The sequence below is a fragment of the Caretta caretta genome, chromosome 2 (assembly GCF_965140235.1).
Source record: "Caretta caretta isolate rCarCar2 chromosome 2, rCarCar1.hap1, whole genome shotgun sequence".
Taxonomy (NCBI): domain Eukaryota; kingdom Metazoa; phylum Chordata; order Testudines; family Cheloniidae; genus Caretta; species Caretta caretta.
The window spans coordinates 206145041-206164438 of NC_134207.1; the positions used below are offsets into that span (position 1 = coordinate 206145041).

The 19398-nt window shown below is 40.2% G+C and overlaps 1 protein-coding gene across 8 annotated transcripts in view; it reads right to left on the reverse strand.

The window, feature by feature from the left end:
- Positions 1-5225: 5225 nt before the first annotated feature.
- CREB5 (cAMP responsive element binding protein 5) overlaps positions 5226-19398 on the reverse strand; it is a 356885-nt gene continuing 342712 nt past the window's right edge. For 7 of the 8 annotated variants that reach the window (XM_048838465.2, XM_048838467.2, XM_075125771.1 and 4 more), the window contains 2 exons: positions 13547-13655; positions 5226-11908 (listed from right to left, as the gene is read on the reverse strand). In XM_048838465.2, coding sequence (XP_048694422.1) covers positions 11745-11908; positions 13547-13655 — 273 coding nt within the window. In that variant the 3' untranslated portion in view covers positions 5226-11744. The remainder of the gene's footprint in view (positions 11909-13546; positions 13656-19398) is intronic. The other variant, XM_075125772.1, reaches the window with a different exon arrangement.

Below are 19398 nucleotides of genomic sequence, written 5' to 3' on the forward strand. Positions count from 1 at the left end.
GCTAGGCTGAGCCACTGCTCAAAAGCAGGGAGGCAGATGCTTCTGCTGCACCAGGCTGCACTCCACAGGCTGCCGGGGGAGCCTCAGCTCCTTGCCTCTTCACTACAGCGCCCCCCCCCCCGACTATGGTGCCCTGGGCAGTCACCCAGGTCATCCACCCCTAAGGCCAGCCGTCTGTGTGTGCGTGCATGCATGTGTAAGATTTTAAATGGTTAACTGGGATGGATGTTTCACAAGATTTGTTTTTAATGGTAGGACTTTGTGAATTACTTGCCAAGAAAATGCCGAGAGTTGTGTGTTTCATACTGCTGTTTAATGTTAGCTAGAGATAGCGTTCAAAAGCAGGACTCTGCTTACGCACATTTTGGCTCATCTTTGGGCTCTGATTGGGCTGATCAGCTCTGTATTTTAGTTCTGTGTTTGTACAGCACCTAACAGAGTGGGACCCTGGTCTATGATTGCAGCTTGTAGCTGCTATTGCAGTACAAATTATTAAAAGGAATAATTTCCCCTCAAAACGCAACCCGTTTTTGATTTAAAAACTCTTTATATTTTCAAAATTTCCAATCATGACATTCATTCCAAAGATTAATTTTTCAGCTTAAAGCCTGTGGGGGTGCCAAAATGTACACGCTTTGACACAAAATGTTAATGTCATGCAAAGGGAACTTTGAGGGATGTTTATATTATGAATGCCTCTTTTGCAAAATTTCTCTCTAATCCATGTGTGTACCCACAGAGTTTGCCCTTTTGGCACAGCCTTATTCAGTAACAGAACCTTTTAGTAGATTGGAATTAGCTCTGATGATATTCAGTGAAGAATCAGTAATTGATTCTGTGGGCATAAAAAAGTGACTGAATGAAGTATTCCATGCAAAATGTTATTACTGCACTTAATTATATAAATCTGTATAATCCAAAGGCCCCTGCTTCAAAATTCCATTTCGCCCTTTATTTTATTTTTTTTCTCATCTCAACTTCTTTAATGAACTGAGCAGTTCTGGTCAAGTATTTTTGTTTCATTTAACTCCTCTTGCTATCAGGTGAATGCAATTCCCTGTAAAACCACCTGCTGATTTACCCTGAAGGGTCTAACTTTTCAGTAGGGTGTCGGCATGCTCAAATCCCTGGATCCCCTGCAGATTACACCTCTTTGCTGCTTTCTGCATGAGTGGCCACTTCCTTGTTTGCTTGTAGCTAAGGCTAGTCTTAATTGTTCTCAAAGACGGTCCTTGGAGATTGGGCTGATCAGGTTCACTAATGGTCAGACTTCTCTTGGTATTTGCTTACATAACACAATCAGAACACATGTCTTAAATATTTTATCAGCTTTAAAGGGTCGTTTTCATAATATGGCATTACGTTGCACTGGAACACACAAAGCAGGCTGGAGAAAAAAGGACTTAGTGCACTGAAGTAAAAGAGCTTCAGGTACATGGCCCATGCAACCTGTATACCTTATGTTAAGACTAATGTCCCCACTGCATACAGTCAGTGTATAAAGAAGCTCTAATACGTAATATAACAGACAGCTGGATTCAGCACATGCCCCAAATAACTGCAATGGCTTTCTTCCCCTTTAATTAGTTGCCTGACTCGTTTGTGAAATTATTTTCAATCCCATTCCTTTTGCTTTTCTTTACAGAATCAGCTCGTGTGTTAATTACTGCATGTGGGCCAGGTTCTCAGGGTGGGGCACTGCAGAGAAGTAAGGTGCAGTTTCCTGGTTCTGAGTAGTTCTACACTGACCTTAGGTAGAACAGGCTAGAGGCTGCTCTAGACTACCTAGCTGGCTTGCTAAGGCTGTTGAGGGGCTGTCTGCCAGGCAAGGCTAGCTGGAGCACAGCAGGGTCTGATCACAGACATCTATCTGCACTGTGGGATAGCTGACTATGCTAGACATATATCTGTTCTGTTGGGGAGGGGGGGGCGGTTCCCCTATGCTGGAGGGATCGCCAGCAGGCTGCTTTCTAGTACTTTTTTTGCCAACTGAGCAGCAAAATGAGTCTACATTGCTGCAGAGATTCTGGCTCTGTGCATTCAAATGCACACAGTGTTGCCTCCTTTCTGAGGCCATTTCTACACCCACAAATTGGACAGATTTAACTAATAGGCCTAGAAACTGAAGCCAAATTGCTACAAGGCACTTTTACCCTGATTTCAGGCATGACCACACAAAAGGGTTTGCGCTGATTTAACTAGATCAGTTTCTAATCTCATTTAGCTAAATGGCTACTACTTGTGTAGACAAGGCCTTAGCTTTAGCTCATGCCCTCTCATTCGCCTATGATAGCTTTGCATCTGACCACACCTCAGACTTACGCTGTTCATATCAACACATGAAATGTAATACCTACAAGCCTAACTTTTCGAAACTAGTGTGGCTATAAACCCAGAGCTTTGCTGCTTTGTTGTTTTTTTCTGTAACTTTTCTTGTTCAACCTGTACTATGACATCCAAAATCATGTACAGCACCCCAGGATTGGGCTCCCAGCCCTTTTGGACAATGCCATGGTGATTTCCCCTTGCTTCTCCTCTATTTTTTGCAACTAAATATAGTTTACTTTCCTAATGGTGCTAGACAGTGCACTCGTAGTTGCAGATGTCGTTCCACTGACATGCCCAGGTCATTTATCCTGGTCACTGGTCTGCAGCTTACAGTCACCTTGTCCTGCACTCTACTCAATGTCTGGTGCGTCCATGAATTTGCTATGTCTGAACGGAAGGCCGTGTATAGCCCATTTTGTTATTTTTCTTTTAACATTTTTTTCACTCCGATCATCATTACATCAGAATTTTCTGTGGAAGATGCAATTGCAGCTTGGCAACATTTGGCTCCATTTACTTCCAGATCCCGTGTCCCACCTCTTTTGGATTGTCTTCCCTTCTAAGTTTCTGTCACCCTCAAATGTACACTCCCAGATTTGTGGACATTCATTTGGGTATATTGTGGTCAACTTATTGCCTCCTCCTACTCTGGTCTATAATCATTCATCACTGGTCATGGGTCTCTTGAAGTGAAGTGGCATGTTTCTCCATTAATATTGCAGTTAGGAACGGCATACAATATAGTTAGTTCTTTGTTGTAGTACTGTACTGAACACCTTCCTAGAGAGGTGCTGGAACAATGTGTGTAGTGGGGGTGCTGAGAGCCATTGAACCAAACCGTAAACCCTCTATATGATGGAAATCACTTCAAGCCAGAGGGTGCAGCAGCGCCTCCACACCCTACTTCCAGCACCCCCTAACCAGTGCCTTCCTAACATGTAAATGAACAGTGGGACTTAAAGGCGTCTTAATCAGGCAGCTGAGGACAAGAGAGGTGTACTGGCACAGGCAGAGGTGTATTGAGCAGCAGAAGGGACTGAAGCAAAGTACAGTGGGATTTATCAATCTTTGGCTGGTGGAACAATCTGTAGGGAGCAGCAGCTGAAAATTAGAGCAACCTGTGGCTAATCCAATTTGCACTTAGAGTTGGATTGGGTCTCAGTTGCCCCCCAGATCGAGAAAGGCACAGGCAATATTGAGAATTTTATTTAAAAAGTGTAACTTTTTATTAGATGCATGTTGCATGGAGTATCATTGAGAGATGAATCGTAACAGTGTCTAGTGCAGAACAGGAATGAACACAACACAATCTGGTTTTGGTTCTTTGAAGGAAACCAAGGATTGGGCTGTCTAGGACTGTGATACCTCGCAATAAGTACAAGTCTCCTAGCTCATGTTGTTAGATGTTAATATAACCACATTGACAGTAATAGTCTTGTGATGTGTCTTCATGAGAGGCAAGCTATTTTTAAAGGTATGACCCTGCTTTTTAGTAATTTGGGACTAAACATTGCAGTCTTGTTGGACACGCAGAGGCTAAACTGTGGCATAGAGCCCTGCTTTGGTATCAATGCAGAACAGTCCTGCCCTGTTAGCAGCTCTCGGAGCCGTTGTGCCTCTGAGTTTCTGGGGAGCACAACCACTGTGTCCATCCTTAAAGAGAGGATGTGCCCTCCTGCACAGTCAGTGAACTCTGCAAGCCATTGCAAAGGGGGTGGGAGTGTGCTGCATGGCCCTAACTTCTCCCTGTCCCTTTTTGGGGTGGCTGGCATTGCTGGTCAGGAGCAACCTTTGGAAAGAGAGAGAAATTGTGATGGACTCTGCACAGGGGAAGGAGGCGCCTTGACACTGAGATACAGCAACAGAGGACCATAAGCAAAGTCTTCTCAGACTTTCAGCTCTTGAAAGACCTTTCTCCTGCTCATTTCTTACTGGAGTTATTGCCAGGCAGCACAGGGACGCCCCTGAAGCTTGGTTTGCTGCTGCAGAGGCAGGCTCACCCTAATTTTAAAGGATTCAGATATAAAAAATTTACTGACAAGGAAGAGTAGAGGCAGCTCATACAATTCTGCTGGGATAAGGAGCATATAGTAATTCAGGAGAAAATTCAGCCCTGTGCAGAAGGCTCATACAAGGCCTAGAAACACTTTGGGTCCATCTACACAGCAACCAGACTTCTGCGGCTGGCTTGTGCCAGGCGACTTGGGCTCACTGGGTTTGGGCTGGAGGACTGTTTCATTACTGTGTAGACGTCTGGGCTCAGGCCGGAGCCCAGGCTCTAGGACCGTGAAATGTGGGAGAGTCTCAGTGTCTATGGGCTGGCCATGGGTTTTTCTTTGTTGTGTAAACATACTTTTTGAGGCCTAGGGTAGGCCCTCTGCACAGGAGAAAAATTCAACCCTAAGACTTGATCCTGCAAGGTGCTGGGTGCCCTCATGATCAGTGGGCGAAATTCACCTGTGTGTAGAGGCCCAGCATACAGCTGTTCAGCACTTGAATCCCACACAGGGCTTACGTGCAATGTTGGACTTATGCTGGGCCTCTGCACAGGAATGAATTTCTTCCACTGATGCCAGTAAATGATGAGGGGCTCAGCATGTTGCAGATTTGCAGCCTTCATAGAATCATAGAATCATAGAATATCAGGGTTGGAAGGGACCTCAGGAGGTCATCTAGTCCAACCCCCTGCTCAAAAGCAGGACCCATCCCCAATTAAATCAACCTTCAATATCTCCACCTCTGAGAAAGCTAAGAAAGAAACACTCTGCTGACCAATTCAGCCTATTTTCAGGCAGGTTATCTTCTGACGCCCCGCTGCCCCGCCATCACCACCCCCCCCATCCCCCCTTCCACTCTCTTCCTCGCTCATACAAATGGATGCAGCAAAATTCGAGGCAGTGTTTGCATTTGAGTGCTTTATTATATTGGAATTGCAGTGATATTAACATTTGTACAAATGCACAAAATCTTGTCTCTTCTAGCGAGAAAGAGATGTAAAAATCTGAACTAGTCGAACAGTTTCAATGAACGCATTGTCCATTTGTAACAATAAATGTATTCAGGACGCAACAAAAAGCGTAACATAAAATTAAACATATTAAATGCCGCAGCACCTATTTACACTTATGTACCAAAAAAAAAAAAAAATTTCTCTCCTTCCAGTGAGGAAGGTGGTTACTTTACAGAATAAAACAAACAAACAAACACAAACCCTTTAGTACAATACAAACAACCTCAAGCCCAAAACTTAAAGTGACAGCACCTTTTTGTCTTTTTTTTAATATATATCTATAGACTTCCATAGTTTAGGCTTACTCCAAGCAGTGCTAAAAGTTTCTTTAAAAATCAGTGTTCCTGTATAGTAACTATATTTAAAAGAAGCAACTGATCAGTGTTTAAATTGAGCAATATATGGAGGGGAAGCCCATGAATATGGATTGGGAAATACCTGGGTCCCAATCCTGAAGTCCTTACTCAAGCAATCAACATCATTGAGTTTTGCCTGAGGAAGGGCTGCAGAAATGGTTTGTCTTTCAGAAGTATCTTTCTGAGCCGTGGTAAAAGTTGTCCCTGCCAGGGATCTTTTAGCAGGCTCCAGGGGGAGAGGGATGGAAAATCCATTTCCCCTCAAAATTTCCCTTTACTATCAACATTGGTTTTCCCCTTCTCTTGCAATTGCTGGAAAGCTACAATTTTCAGTGTGTGAAGCAGACTCAGAGGATAATATTTTGTTTAGAGATGTGACAAAAGGCCAACGCTACATTATAAAATAATACAAAGATTTTGAAATGGTTTCGCACCATGAAACTTAACATAAGCAATGTTTAGCTTGCCTTAAGACAGGACCTACAGATCCTGTATATCAGATATTACACATTGGTCTAAATATCACTGATCACAATTATTGATTCCTAGCCAAGGAAAACCTTGGAAAGGGCTCAGACTTCCCATGTAGAGAATTAATCTTTTAGCCCACACTGACATTTCAGCCTTACATTGTCTTTAAAGTTTGCTGAAAAGTAGTTTTGAAAGGTATGGAAGACTCACAGAAAAGAAAACAAGCCCTGGGAAGCAATTTAGCTCCAAGCATAAAGCCAGTGATAAAAACCAGATAACCACAAGCACTAGGAAGGAGTCACACGTGAACACAAACTTTATCATCTTTGGTGACTACTTCAGATGAATGAGCTTTTTCACGGGAGATTTTATTCCTTTTGTTTGTCTTTAGGTTTTAGTCTTTTTTTTTTAAAGGTGCTGTCCCCTATTAAGTTACGAGGCAACATTATATTTTATGGACTCAAAATTCAAAACACATTGTATGGCCATTGTAATCTTTGCAGCTCAATAGCTACCATGGGCTGAACAACAGTCAAAGGGCAGTATAATGCACAAAAGAGCCAGTCTCCTGCCATACAGTATACAGGACACTTTGGTTCTCAGGATGAGATAAACTATAAGTAAATATACCTTTGATGCTGCCTCACGTACTTTGCATAATAAAACATTTATATGCCATCATGAAGAAGGTGTAAAGTCTAAGCCATGTTGCAGATTGGCTGCACTCAGCTTCTCTTAGCCGTCCTCCATTTGGGTGGGTGTGACAGACAAACGATAGATATGCCAACAGGGAAAGCATATAAATGTATGTGGTGCAGACATTTAAATGATTCAATAAGGGAGAGCGAGAGCTAAAGTGCAATTGTAAAATAATATAAATAACTGAACTGTAGAGCTGAGATATTAATTAGTTGTAACTGGTTTTGTTTTATAGGCACTGTTTAGTTTTTATTTATACAAATTAAAATAGTTTTTCTTCCCTCTCCAATAATTTTATCTGATATATAATGGAGCTTCAATGGTCTAAACTAAGCTTCTCAAGACTGCTTAGTAAAAGACAGAAGGGACAATGGTAAGGCAGTATAGTGCAACTCACTATGTAATATTAGAAAAGAAGCAAGAATGGCATTAGATCTCCATTGGTGATATATATAATCATCCTAGTAAAGACAGGCTTTCCAGTTTTATGTATTATTTCCCTTTAGCTTACCTGTGCTTTCTAAAATGAGAGAACACATTTTCAAAAAAAGAGGAAACAAGTGTAAGTTCCTAACTTTTGTTGTTACAAAAAGCAGATGCTGCTTTAAAGAAAACAATTAATCCTAGGAATTTCTGTACAAAAGACCTCAGCAAACCTTTCCATCTTAGATGGACGACTTCCGCTCGAGACCCTAAAAGATTACGATACACATACATCTAGAGTAGTTTATTGCAAAACTAATATTGTAACTTTAAAAAAAACCAGATTCCATACAAGAATACTGTTCAAATGGAATGTGTTAAAATAACATTTATTAATAAATACTTTATAAAATTCTATGTGAATACTACATTAATAGATTCCTGTTTAAATTTTGCTTTGGTCCTCATGAATTTTCATAAATTCACTATATACTTTTTTTTAAAAAAATGTGTTGTTAGCTGCTAAAAAGCACACTCTATGCTAACTAAAAGGCTGTTTTAAACACTTAATATTGTTGCTTAAAAAAATACAAATCCCCCAAAAGACAGGTTTTTGACAACAGTTACAGCTGGTTTTGTTAGTTAACAGGACAAGATCAGTTAACATGCTAAAATCCACATATACTGAGGCTAATAATCACCTGAAGTTGAACCATTGACTTTCCACTATTCAGAACATGAGCTGCATACATTTAGGTATACTGCATGAATTAACTCCAAACAGCAAGAAATTTTCTACATCCTCCTCCTCAGCATTGTCCTAGAAACACAACATGTCTCCCACAGGCGGTGTTATGAATATGGCTTGCATAAATTGACTCAGGGGGATGAAATGTTTGAATCACAACACAGCACTTTTGGGAAAGTATTGCATTCATCCATGGCTGGGGTTTCCAACATACTTTCTTTCAATGTCGCACAGTGAGCGATGCTGTACATAGAAATGTTTAACATGTGGATGCTTCATTTTGAATGAGAAATATGGCCAGGATACTCCATCTGTACTGTTAACTCCCATGAAATAAGGCTGGGGAGCCATTCTGATAGCTCACTGGCAGTGATTTGGATGATGGCTGCAATAGGTTGAAGAAAGGCAGGTGTATCAGTCTCCAGTAGTAGCCCAGGGAAAACTAGAATTTATCCTTGAATGAAACAGCACAGAAAGTGGATTTAGAATACCAGAACTGAAAAACAAGCTGCTTCTGCTAAACAGGAGATGTTCTCTGGAGAAAGACATAGGCCCTGTTCCTGCAGCCCTTACACATCAGAGTCTCCAGTGAGATGACTTGTAAGGACTACTTGCCTAAATAAAGGCCGCAGGGTCAGTCCTCCAAAAAGCAAGCATATTTTAAGCATGATGGACGTTAATCTGTTGAGCAGTGAAAGGTGAGTGGTATGGTTGGTCCTTTTAGTGATATACCTAATATCAATATGCGGCGTGTTGTTTTGGCCTGTGAATCTTGCACTTAGAGTTACAAGAAGCAATAGCAAATAGCTTTCATCCTTTACTTATTTCCACATCACTAATAACAATTATACCTATAGGCCAATAGTATAGAGAGGAGACAATTAGTTATAATTACACATTTAGGCAAATGCATCGTTGACTTGCCTAGTTAGCATTAAAAAAAGACATAATCGAGCTATATATAATACACATCAGTCAAACTGTCAAGTTGCTGGATTTAACAAAACTCAGGCAAGATTTTTTTTCTTTTTTTAGTGTAGAGGCTTTCAGTTTAACAGCTAAATATTTCAGCTGAGTCTGAACAAAAGTAAAACCAAATCTTAATTCTAGTGCAGTGTAGCTCATTTGTTTTTCTATTATCAACAGTTCTTTTATAATGTATTTAAGTGCTATCCATGCAAAAAAAAAAAGATTTAAACTAAATTAATACTATGATGGCATTTTTGGGGGGAGGTGAGGTGGGGCAGGGATTAATGGTGAGGCATGAAATTTGGACCGATAATACCTCCTGTTTTTTATAATGGAGCTTCAACTGGAACTTTATGTTTAAAGCTGTATATTTGAACAAAAGTTTGCTTAGTAGCTATGAGGAAGCAAAACCATTCAGCTATTACAACTGGACTTTAAAAATGAATTACAGATTCAACATTTAAAATGAATTACAGATTCAATATTTAAAAGTATATGTTTGCTAAAATATAATAGAAAATCCTTTATATTTGTTTTTTTTCTTAATTGTTTTGGTTCTTAGACTATATAATCAAGTCATGATTTATACTGTACACTCAAAATTCTTCTTCCAAAAATATTTGCATAAATGGAAAGAGAGTTGTTTAAGAATATGGATAAAAAGTTAACTGAGTTACCAAGATAAAAACTAAATCAGAAATGATGATTCAAGATCCTTAGCGATTGCTTTCCCTTTCAAAATGGGCTCTAATCACTACATTGCTTCATGGTGCGGGGGGGCGGGGGGTAGGGGGTAGGGGGAAGCGAGATGGAGAGGCCTTCATTTGTTTGGTTGTTGTTTCTTTAAATAAAAACCACCCTTTAAAAAACTATTATTCCTCTAAAAACAATGAAATGACCTTTGAGGAAAACAACTCAGCTTGAGAATGAAGAGTGTTTAGCAGTAGAGTATTTGCCAGGAGTAATGTTAATTAGCATTTGTTTTTTTAAAAAAATGCAGTCACAAACATTTATCACAATAGAGTAAGAGCCTGGTCCTGCTCCCATTGAAGTCAATGGGATTTTTGCCACTGATTTCAGTGGGAGCAGAATCAGGTCTAAACATACTGAAAATAATATAACTAACTGGCTGTTATCTACTGTGCTTTTGATGCTTGATTTCCCATATGTGACTGGTACTATCTAAGGGTGAAAGCCACCTCTGTGCAGAGGGCCAGTACAAGGCCTACCAGGCCTAAGCATTCAAAATTGGGCTTAATTAGGATACAAGAAGTGCCTCGGCCTTTTGTTGACCTTCTGCATAGGGTGAATTTCATCCACAGCATATAGCAGAATTTACAGCATTCTTGTAGTATACAGCAGCTGAAAAGTGCTTTTAATGTCATACTGGGACTGATCCTCCGCTAGTTAAATTAGGATAATAGCATCACTTTTGTGAACGGAGCTACACTGATCTATGCCAGCTAAGGATCTGTCCCACATATGTTTAAAAAATCAGCTGTGAAGAACTGGTCTTTTCCTGGTAGTTAACAATAACCTATTCCTCACTGGTCAAACTGATTTAATGGGCTATAAATGAAATATAAATCTTAGGCTATTAGCAGTTGATGATGGAACAATGTCACTGGTTTAGTGAATAGAACCTTTCTGAATTATTATATACTACATGGCTTTTCTACATTAACAATTGGCAGTGTAAAAAACAGTTGTAATAAACAGGTGTGATTTGCTATCCTTGTACTCTGCCATGGACATTTACAACAGAAGCTTGCAAGGCTCCTTCTCCCTAGCACCAGCACAGCTGGCTTTCAATCGTGCATCACCTGTGGCTAAACTACTTTCACTGTTTATTAAAACACTAAATCAGGAGCATTAAACTCCTGCATATTTCTTTTTTAAAAAGCAAAAGTTCAGTGCAGCCCAGCTGTGGGTGAAGGGCTATTGAAAGCAGTGACCATGCCAACAGTTTTTTTCCACAGGGAGGGGGAGGGGAATATAAGTTGGGTATGAAGTCTTTTCTTCTTCATTAGTATTCTCAGAAGAAAAAAGGAGAAGAGAGACTTGGAAGGCGAAGACAGGAGGAAGCTTGAAGGAGACAGAGCCACAGAGTTTAGAGAGGGAAGATGCAAGGACAATTGAAGGACAAAAGAGAGAGCTTAACTAGAAGAGGGACAATAGGGAAATGAAAGAGGAAAGCAAGACAAGAGGGCATATTACCTGGGATTAGAATTTGTTCTGATATCCATGTATTATATAACCACTCTTTTCTCTGAATACAGAGTGGGGTTCTGATGATATTGTAAAGCTAACTCACTCTCTCATGTGCTATTACCAGACTCCCTGCATATCTATATAGCCTAATTATTCCTAGTTAGCTATGTATGACTTTGGCTAACAAGCTGCCGTTTAACAAAACTCCATGATTCTGAGGCCTCGGGCTAGACTGGTAAGAAGGAAACACAACTATGTACAGAAACATTTCAGTTTATAAACAAGTAACTGGTACCAAAAAATTGGAGAAAGCACCAAAGCATTTCCCAAGCTGATAGCATATTAATTGCATAACTCCCTTTTTGTAACTAAGTATAAAAGGCATATTTTAATAACTATAAAAATGAAAGCCAGAGTCTTCCAAGGACTGAGGAGTCTTCCAGGGCTGAGTTAGTGTTGAAAATGTCCTTAACACAAGGACATTTGATTATGCTACCACTCTCCCATAGCAGTTTCTGACCAATCCGTTTTAAAGAATTGGGTTCATGTCTGTTCTATGACTGGCAAGCTGACTGAGAGTGGAGCTTCCTACGACATCGCTGACGGAAGAGGAAGTTGTAATGGTATTATGCTGGATGACTTGCTGTTGTGAGCAAGCTGGGACGGGGCTTGCAGGAGGACTACTCTCAGGACCTGGGAAAAAAAGAACACACAAACTAAAATGATGTGTACATGTTGAACGCCTGTGATGTATTACAGTACTGTTAAATAGAAGATGGACCACCAAGGAGGCAGTCCTGCCAACTCCAATAATTCAAAATCATGAGATTTTAACAATAGCAGATATGGAGGGTTTTTTGTTTGCCTATGGGGTTTTTAGAACCTTTAAGGTTCACATTTTCAAGCTTTTGAGGGCTAGAAACTTACTCCCTTTTAAAAATGAGAGTCATGTAATAACCTGACTCTAGGAGCTGGGACTTTTTCTTAAAGGCCAAATACCACAAGACTTGTGATTAAAATTACGAGAGTTGGTAACTGGGTGCTTAAATGCTTTATTTATTGCAGCAGAAGGGATTGAAATATGCATTAAAATGCAATGCAGCACAGAAACATTAATATAAGCAAGACTTAGTAGTAAAGAATGAAATCCCATTGTCCTTAGGACTAATACTAATACTAGGCCTTATTCACTTTGGTGCAGCGAGGATGGAATCGGGCCCTATTTCCCATATTGATGATTCTCCTAATGTAAAGAAACTCCCAGAGGGCATAGAGCTGGCATAGCTGGCACATGTGCAACTCTTCCTGGAGACACCAGTGCGGGGGTGAGGAGGGTGTGTGTGCACGTATGTTGGGGATATGGCTGGAGCACACTGAACTCTGGCTGTTTTTTGCTTTAGGGGAGTATTGCCATCTGGCATATATTAGAACAGCTCTCAGGCTGCTCTAACCTATTCTGGAGCCAGGCAGAGAAGCAGGGAGTTATAGCTATCTCCCTAAGCCATGCTGAGCAGAAACTCAGCAAAGCAGAACACCTGTTCCTACACGTGCAGTATGTCCACTTCGATTGTTTCTCTCTCTAGTTAGCTACAGTATCTTCATTAACTTTTTTTTTTTAATGACGGATGAATATTAAAGAAGAGATTGAAGAAGAAATTGAGTACCTCAGACATACCAAGTTCGGAGTATGGTATTATTTTCATTGGAGGAAAATGTTTGTAATTTATTCCTGCTTAGTTTTTCTTTCTGTGATTAGACTCTTTTGGGTTCCACCATTACACCATTTACCAAAGTACATGTTAAGGATCCACTCTGAGGTATTTTACTGGACCCACCAGCATTGTTGCCTGTCATACATTTGTCAGAATGGAGCACTGAGTTCACTGGGGCTCCTCTGCAGGAGAACGAGTGTCTATCTGTGTGCATCTCATTGCAGGTGCAGTGCCATTGCTTCAAGCACCATGGAGTAGAGACTAGTTTTATTTTATGCTTGAACCACACCATGCCATTTTTGGTTGGTGCTTGGTAAATACATAAGTTTATTTGGCAAATTTATAATCATTAAAACATACAGTCCCAATCCAGCAGAAGTCAGTCTCCTGGCAAATGCAGTAGTTTGCCTTCAAGCAATCTATTGCAGGATTAGAGTACATAACAGTCTTCAGAGTGCTCCTTTACATTTATCTGCTCACCCCCCAGGTATTTAATTTAAAACCTTAATTCTGTGATGTTCAGAAAGAGTGGTACTGAATGGCTAGAGGAAGGGACTGGTACCTTTGATTGCTGTTCTTATGAATGATTGCAGACCATGGAAATACACCAGTTACTTACTTATATATCCTTGCGACTCTTTCTGCATGGCTGTTATTGGACAGTCTTTATGTGTTAACAATAACTGTTTCAGCTGTGCCACCTCATTTTTCAACATGGAAACCTCATTCTAGGGAAAAAGAGAAAGAAAAAGAGACGTTTACTTAAGACAGTGCCTGGTATGATGGGAAATAACACAAATGTTAAATAAAACAGCCTTAACAAAGACATTTTTAATTTAAAAAAATCCTTGCTCCAGGTTTTTCTTTGATCTAAAATGTGACATTTTGCCTTTTAAAAAAAAGAAAGTAATCTTATCTTGCTTGCAAATCTGGACTCTTCATTATTATGGGTAAGGCTTATAGAATCATACATAGAATCAGAGAGGGAAAAGATCCATTAGATAGTGTGGGTGGTGATTTGTAGAAATATTACTCGTCCCTGCAATTTCACGGTACACCATAGCTCCCTCATCCCTGGTATGTTAGACCCACTTATCCAGAGCCCTCTCAACAACCACAGACATAGAAATACAGTAATATATAGTAAAAACATATTTTAGTGATTTCCCAGTAACTGTATTTTAATTTGTAGATTTATATAATGTAATTTGTCATACTATATGGTCAAAATGCCTTTTGGTACAAAAAGGATTAGTTTGCCACAAAACAACTATTTAAAATTTACCAAGTAGTGAAACCTTGTTTTCTTAATTAACTGAGTGCAGGGATTGGTTCCTTCTTAAAATTAAAGGAGTTTGGGTTTGTCTAAGAATTGCTCCCACCTGATCTGTTCTAATCCCAATTTTGACTGAGGTTGTGTCTGTAAATTTAACAACTCCTAGGACAGTCTGATTTCACATTAAACAAACACATTTGTTTTTTAATGATTGTCCAATTTATCTCCAGAAACTTCCACTTACATCAATCCCCACCAGCTGGTGATTATAGAGCATTGGTAGAGCCAAGGAGATTTCTATGGATTTCTCTCTTTCACTCATAGATGAAAAACACCACATAAGCAATAGAAACAGGGTGTATAGTTAGGAAGGAAAAGGGGATTCCTTTCTTTACACCTATCCCAAAAGGCCTAGGCATTTAATTTTTTAAAATATACAAAAACTAAGAACAGCTCCCCCTCCCCCCAATTCTTCTTTACTTTTCAAAACTAAACTGTTGGCAACACAAGACTGATCCTCGGCAACATTGTGGCTCCTTTCTGCTGCTCTGCTGGTACAAAATGTTCCTAATGCTGGGGTAGCCAGCTATGGGAAGCTCACTCTGGTATAGGGGATATTCCAGTGGTATATATGCAACATAACAGCCTTGCAAAGTTTCAAATCTAAGAACCTGAAAACAATTCTAAAAAACTTCACTGCATTCAGAACTAAGAAAATATTTTTGAAAAGGCACTGATATCTGACCATTTTGGGTTTATGGTGACAGATGCAATGATGTCTATACATAAATGCAAAGCGTATGGGGAATAAACAGGAAGAACTGGAAGTATTAGTACATAAACTGAATTATGACTTAATAGGTGTGTGGCTCTCCAACTCAAAGCAACACCCCAAAATACCCATATTGACCCCGTCATATAATTATGATATATTTCATACAAAGCATGCCATGTAAGATAGCATATGAAAGGTCATGATCTGCTGAAACCCATTTTTCTGTCAAAATATGTATATCATTAGTGTGTGTAAAGTTATATGATTTTGCTGTATTACACTGAAATATGTTGTAAGTTTTAGTGTCTCCTCTGCTAGTTCTCCAGTGACAACAAAGGAGGTAACTCACTCCCAGGAGGTGTTAAATGACTATTAATCAGCAGGAGGGATTTACAATGCTGTAAGAGGGCTGTGCACGCAACACACAGTGGGGCATTATTCATCTCTGTGACTCAGCAAAGCCCACCAGGACATGTTGGGGCTAGTGTTTTCCAGGCAAATGGACTGAGTATATAAAATAGGTGACAGTGGCATCATGCTTTTGCCTTTCTCGTCCCTCACCTGTGCTGGAAGCAACAAGAATGCTGGGAAGACAAAGACTTGAACTGAGGAGACTGGTCCCAGGCTTAAAGGGGCAGCCTATGTATTAAGAACTATAACCTATCTGTAACATCCACTGGAGTGAGGAAAACTGCTTGATTGAAATACTGCCTAGCTTAATAAGGTTTAAGACTTAGACTGCACACTTCGCCTTTATTTTCTTTGGAACTATATCTGACCTTTTGTGCCTACCACTTATAATCACTTAAAAATCTGTCTTTCTGTAGTTAATAAACCTGTTTTATATTTTACCTAAAACAGTGTTTTGCTTCAAGTGCTTGGGAATTCTCATTTAAGTTTGCAAAGGCTAGTGTGTGTGTGTACTCTCCACATCGAGGAAGGGTCAGACTGGATAATAAACTTATACTGGTCAGGCAAGATGGTACAGTTCTGGGTGCAAGGACGGGGGCTTGGGAGATTTGCAGGTGCCTATGTGTGATTTGTGAGGGGTTCAGGGAGCATTCATGCAATTTGGCTGGATGTGGGGCTCTGTGTGTTGTTGTACTGAGTGATAACAGTGCATGGAGGGATTTGTTGCTTGTCACTAGCAAAGCATTGTGAGAGACAGACCAGACTGGAGGATTAAGTGGGTACATCGGCACCCCAGTTCCAGTTGTACCCTAGGGATCCTGTCACATGGTGTCACTGAGACGTGGTGGGATAAGTCTCATGTCTGGAATACTGGTGGAGGGGTACAGCTTATTCAGGAACGAGATGAAGGGTGGGGCGGGGTAGGGAAAGGAAGTGGTGCTGCATTGTACATTAAGAATTCACTTGTTTTAAGATCCAGAAGGAAGTGAGAGGCAGACCAGTTGAACGTCTCTGGATAAAGATTAAAAGGGGGGGAAAGGAGTGATGTCATGGTAGGGGGGTCTACTACAGACCACCAAATCAGGAAGAAGTGGTTGAGATATTTCTAGAACAAATAACAGAAATAGCCCAAACAGAAGACCTGGTAGTAATGGGGGACTTTACCCACTCATCTGTTGGAAAAGTAATACTGCAAAACACAAAATGTCCCATAAATTCATGAACTGTATTGGAGACAACTTTTTGTTTCAGAAAGTAGAGGAAATAACCTGGGGCACAGCCATTTTAGACTTGATTCTGACCAACGGGGGGAATTGGTGGGGACTATAAAGGTGGAAGGCAATTTGGGTGAAAGTGATCATGAAATGATAGGTTTCATGATTCTAAAGAAAGGAGGGAATGAAAACATCACAATAAGGAAAATGGACTTCAAAAATTATACTTTATAACAAACTTCAAGAACTCATGGGTAAGGTCACATGGAAAGAAAATCTAAGGGATAAAGGAGTTCAGGAGACCTGGCAGTTTCTCAAGGAGACAATATTAAAGGCACCACTGAAAACTAACCTGGTGCAAAGGAAAGATGGAAAGAAAGGCTAAGGCACAAAATGAGATTAAACTAGCTATAGACGTAAAGGGTAACAAGAAAACATTCTACAAATACATTAGAAGCAAGAGGAAGACCAAGGACAGGGTAGGCCCATTACTCAATGCGGGAAGGGGGGGGCGGGGGGTGGAAACAATAACAGAAAATGTGGAAATGGCAGAAGTTCTAAATGACTTTTTTGTTTCAGTTTTCACCAAAAAGGTTAGTAGTGATTTGATGTATAACTTAATGAATGCCAGTGAAAATGAGGTAGGATCAGAGGCTCAAATAGGGAAAGAACAAGTTAAAAATTACTTAGACACGTTAGATGTTTTCAAATCAGCAGGGCCTGATGAAATACACATTAAAATACTCAAGGAGCTGACTGAGGAGATATCTGAGCTATTAGAAAGTATCTTCAAAAAGTCCAGTAAGATAGGAGAGGGAAAATATCGTGCCAATCTATAAAAAAGGGGAATAACGATAACTCAGGGAATTATAGACCAGTCCCCTTAACTTCAGTACCTAAGATCATAAGAGCGGCCATACTGGGTCAGACCAAAGATCCGTCTAGCCCAGTATCCTGTCTTCTGACAGTGGCCAATGCCAAGTGCCCCAGAGGGAATGAACAGAACCGATAATCATCCCCTGATGCCCATTCCCAGCTTCTGGCAAACAGAGGCTAGGTACACCTAGGTACACCACCTCTGCCCATCCTGGCTAATTGCCATTGATGGACCTATCCTCCGTGAATTTATTGCTTTTTTGAACCCTGTTATAATCTTGGCCTTCACAACATCCTCTGGCAAAGAGTTCTATAGGTTGACTGTGGGGTGTGTGAAGAAACACTTCCTTTTGTTTGTTTTAAACCTGCTGTCTATTAATTTCATTCGGTAACCCCGTAGTGATTGTGTTATGAGAAGCCGTAAATAACACTTCCTTATTAATTTTCTTCACACCGCTCATCAGTTTATACACCTCTATATATACCCCCTAGTTGTCTATTTTCCAAGCTGAAAGTCCCAATCTTAATAATCTCTCCTCATACGGAAGCTGTTCCGTACCCTAATAATTTTTGTTGCTCTTTTCTGAACCTTTTCCAATTTCAGTATATCTTTTTTAAGATGGGGTGACCACATCTGCACGCAGTATTCAAGATGTGGATATACCATGGATTTATATAGAGGCAATATGATACCCGGAAAGGTAATGGAGCAAATAATTAAGCAATCAATTTGCAGACACCTAGAAGGTAATAAGGTGATAAGAAACAGTCAGCATGGATTTGTCAAGAACAAATCATATCTAACCAACCTAATAGCTTCTTTTGACAGGGTAATAAGCCTTGTGGATTGGGGGAAAACAGTAGGTGTGGTATATCTTGACTTTAGTAAGGCTTTAGATACTGTCTCACATGACCTTCTAATTAACAAACTAGGAAAATACAATCTAGATGGAGCTACTAAAAAGTGTGTGCATAACAGATTGGAAAAACATTTCCAGAGGGTAGTTATCACTGGTTCACAGTCAAGCTGGAAGGGCATATCAAGTGGGGTCCCGCAGGGATCAGTTCTCGGTCTGTTTCTGTTCAATGATTTAGATAATGGCATAGAGAGTACACTTATAAAGTTTGAGGATGATACCAAGCTGAGAGGGATTGCTAGTACTTTGGAGGATAGGATTAAAATTCAAAATGATCTGGAAAAACTAGAGAAATAGTCTGAAGTAAATAGGATGAAATTCAATAAGGACAAATGCAAAGAACTCCACTAAGGAAGGAACATCGGTTGCACACATGGGACATGACAGCCTAGAAAGGAGTACTGCAGAAAGAGATCTGGGGGTCACACTGGATCACAGGCTAAATATGAGTCAACTCGGGTCACATTTCAAGAAAGATGTGGAGTATTTGGAGAAAGTCGGAAGAAGAGCAAAAAAACTGATTAAAGGTCTAGAAAACATGACCTATGAAGGAAGACTGAAAAAATTGGGTTTATTTAGTCTGTGGAAAAGAAGACTGAGGGGGGACATGATAACAGTCGTCAAGTACATAAAACGTTATTACAAGGAGGAGGGAGAAAAATTGTTTTCTTTAACCTCTGAAGACAGGACAAGAAGCAATGGGCTTAAATTGCAGCAAGGGAGGTTTACGTTGGACATTAGGAAAAACTTCCTGTCAGGGTGGTTAAGCACTGAAAAAATTGCCCAGGGAGGTTGTAGAAACTCCATCATTGGAGATTTTAAAGAGCAGGTTAGACAAACACCTATCAGGATGGTCTAGATAATACTTATTCCTTCCATGAGTGCAGGAGACTGGACCAGAAGACGTCTCCAGGTCCCTTCCAGTCCTGCGATTCTATGATTCTGGTAATTCTTTTTTAACTTTCCCTTCACTGAATGCAACTAGGCTTGTAGATGTACTGA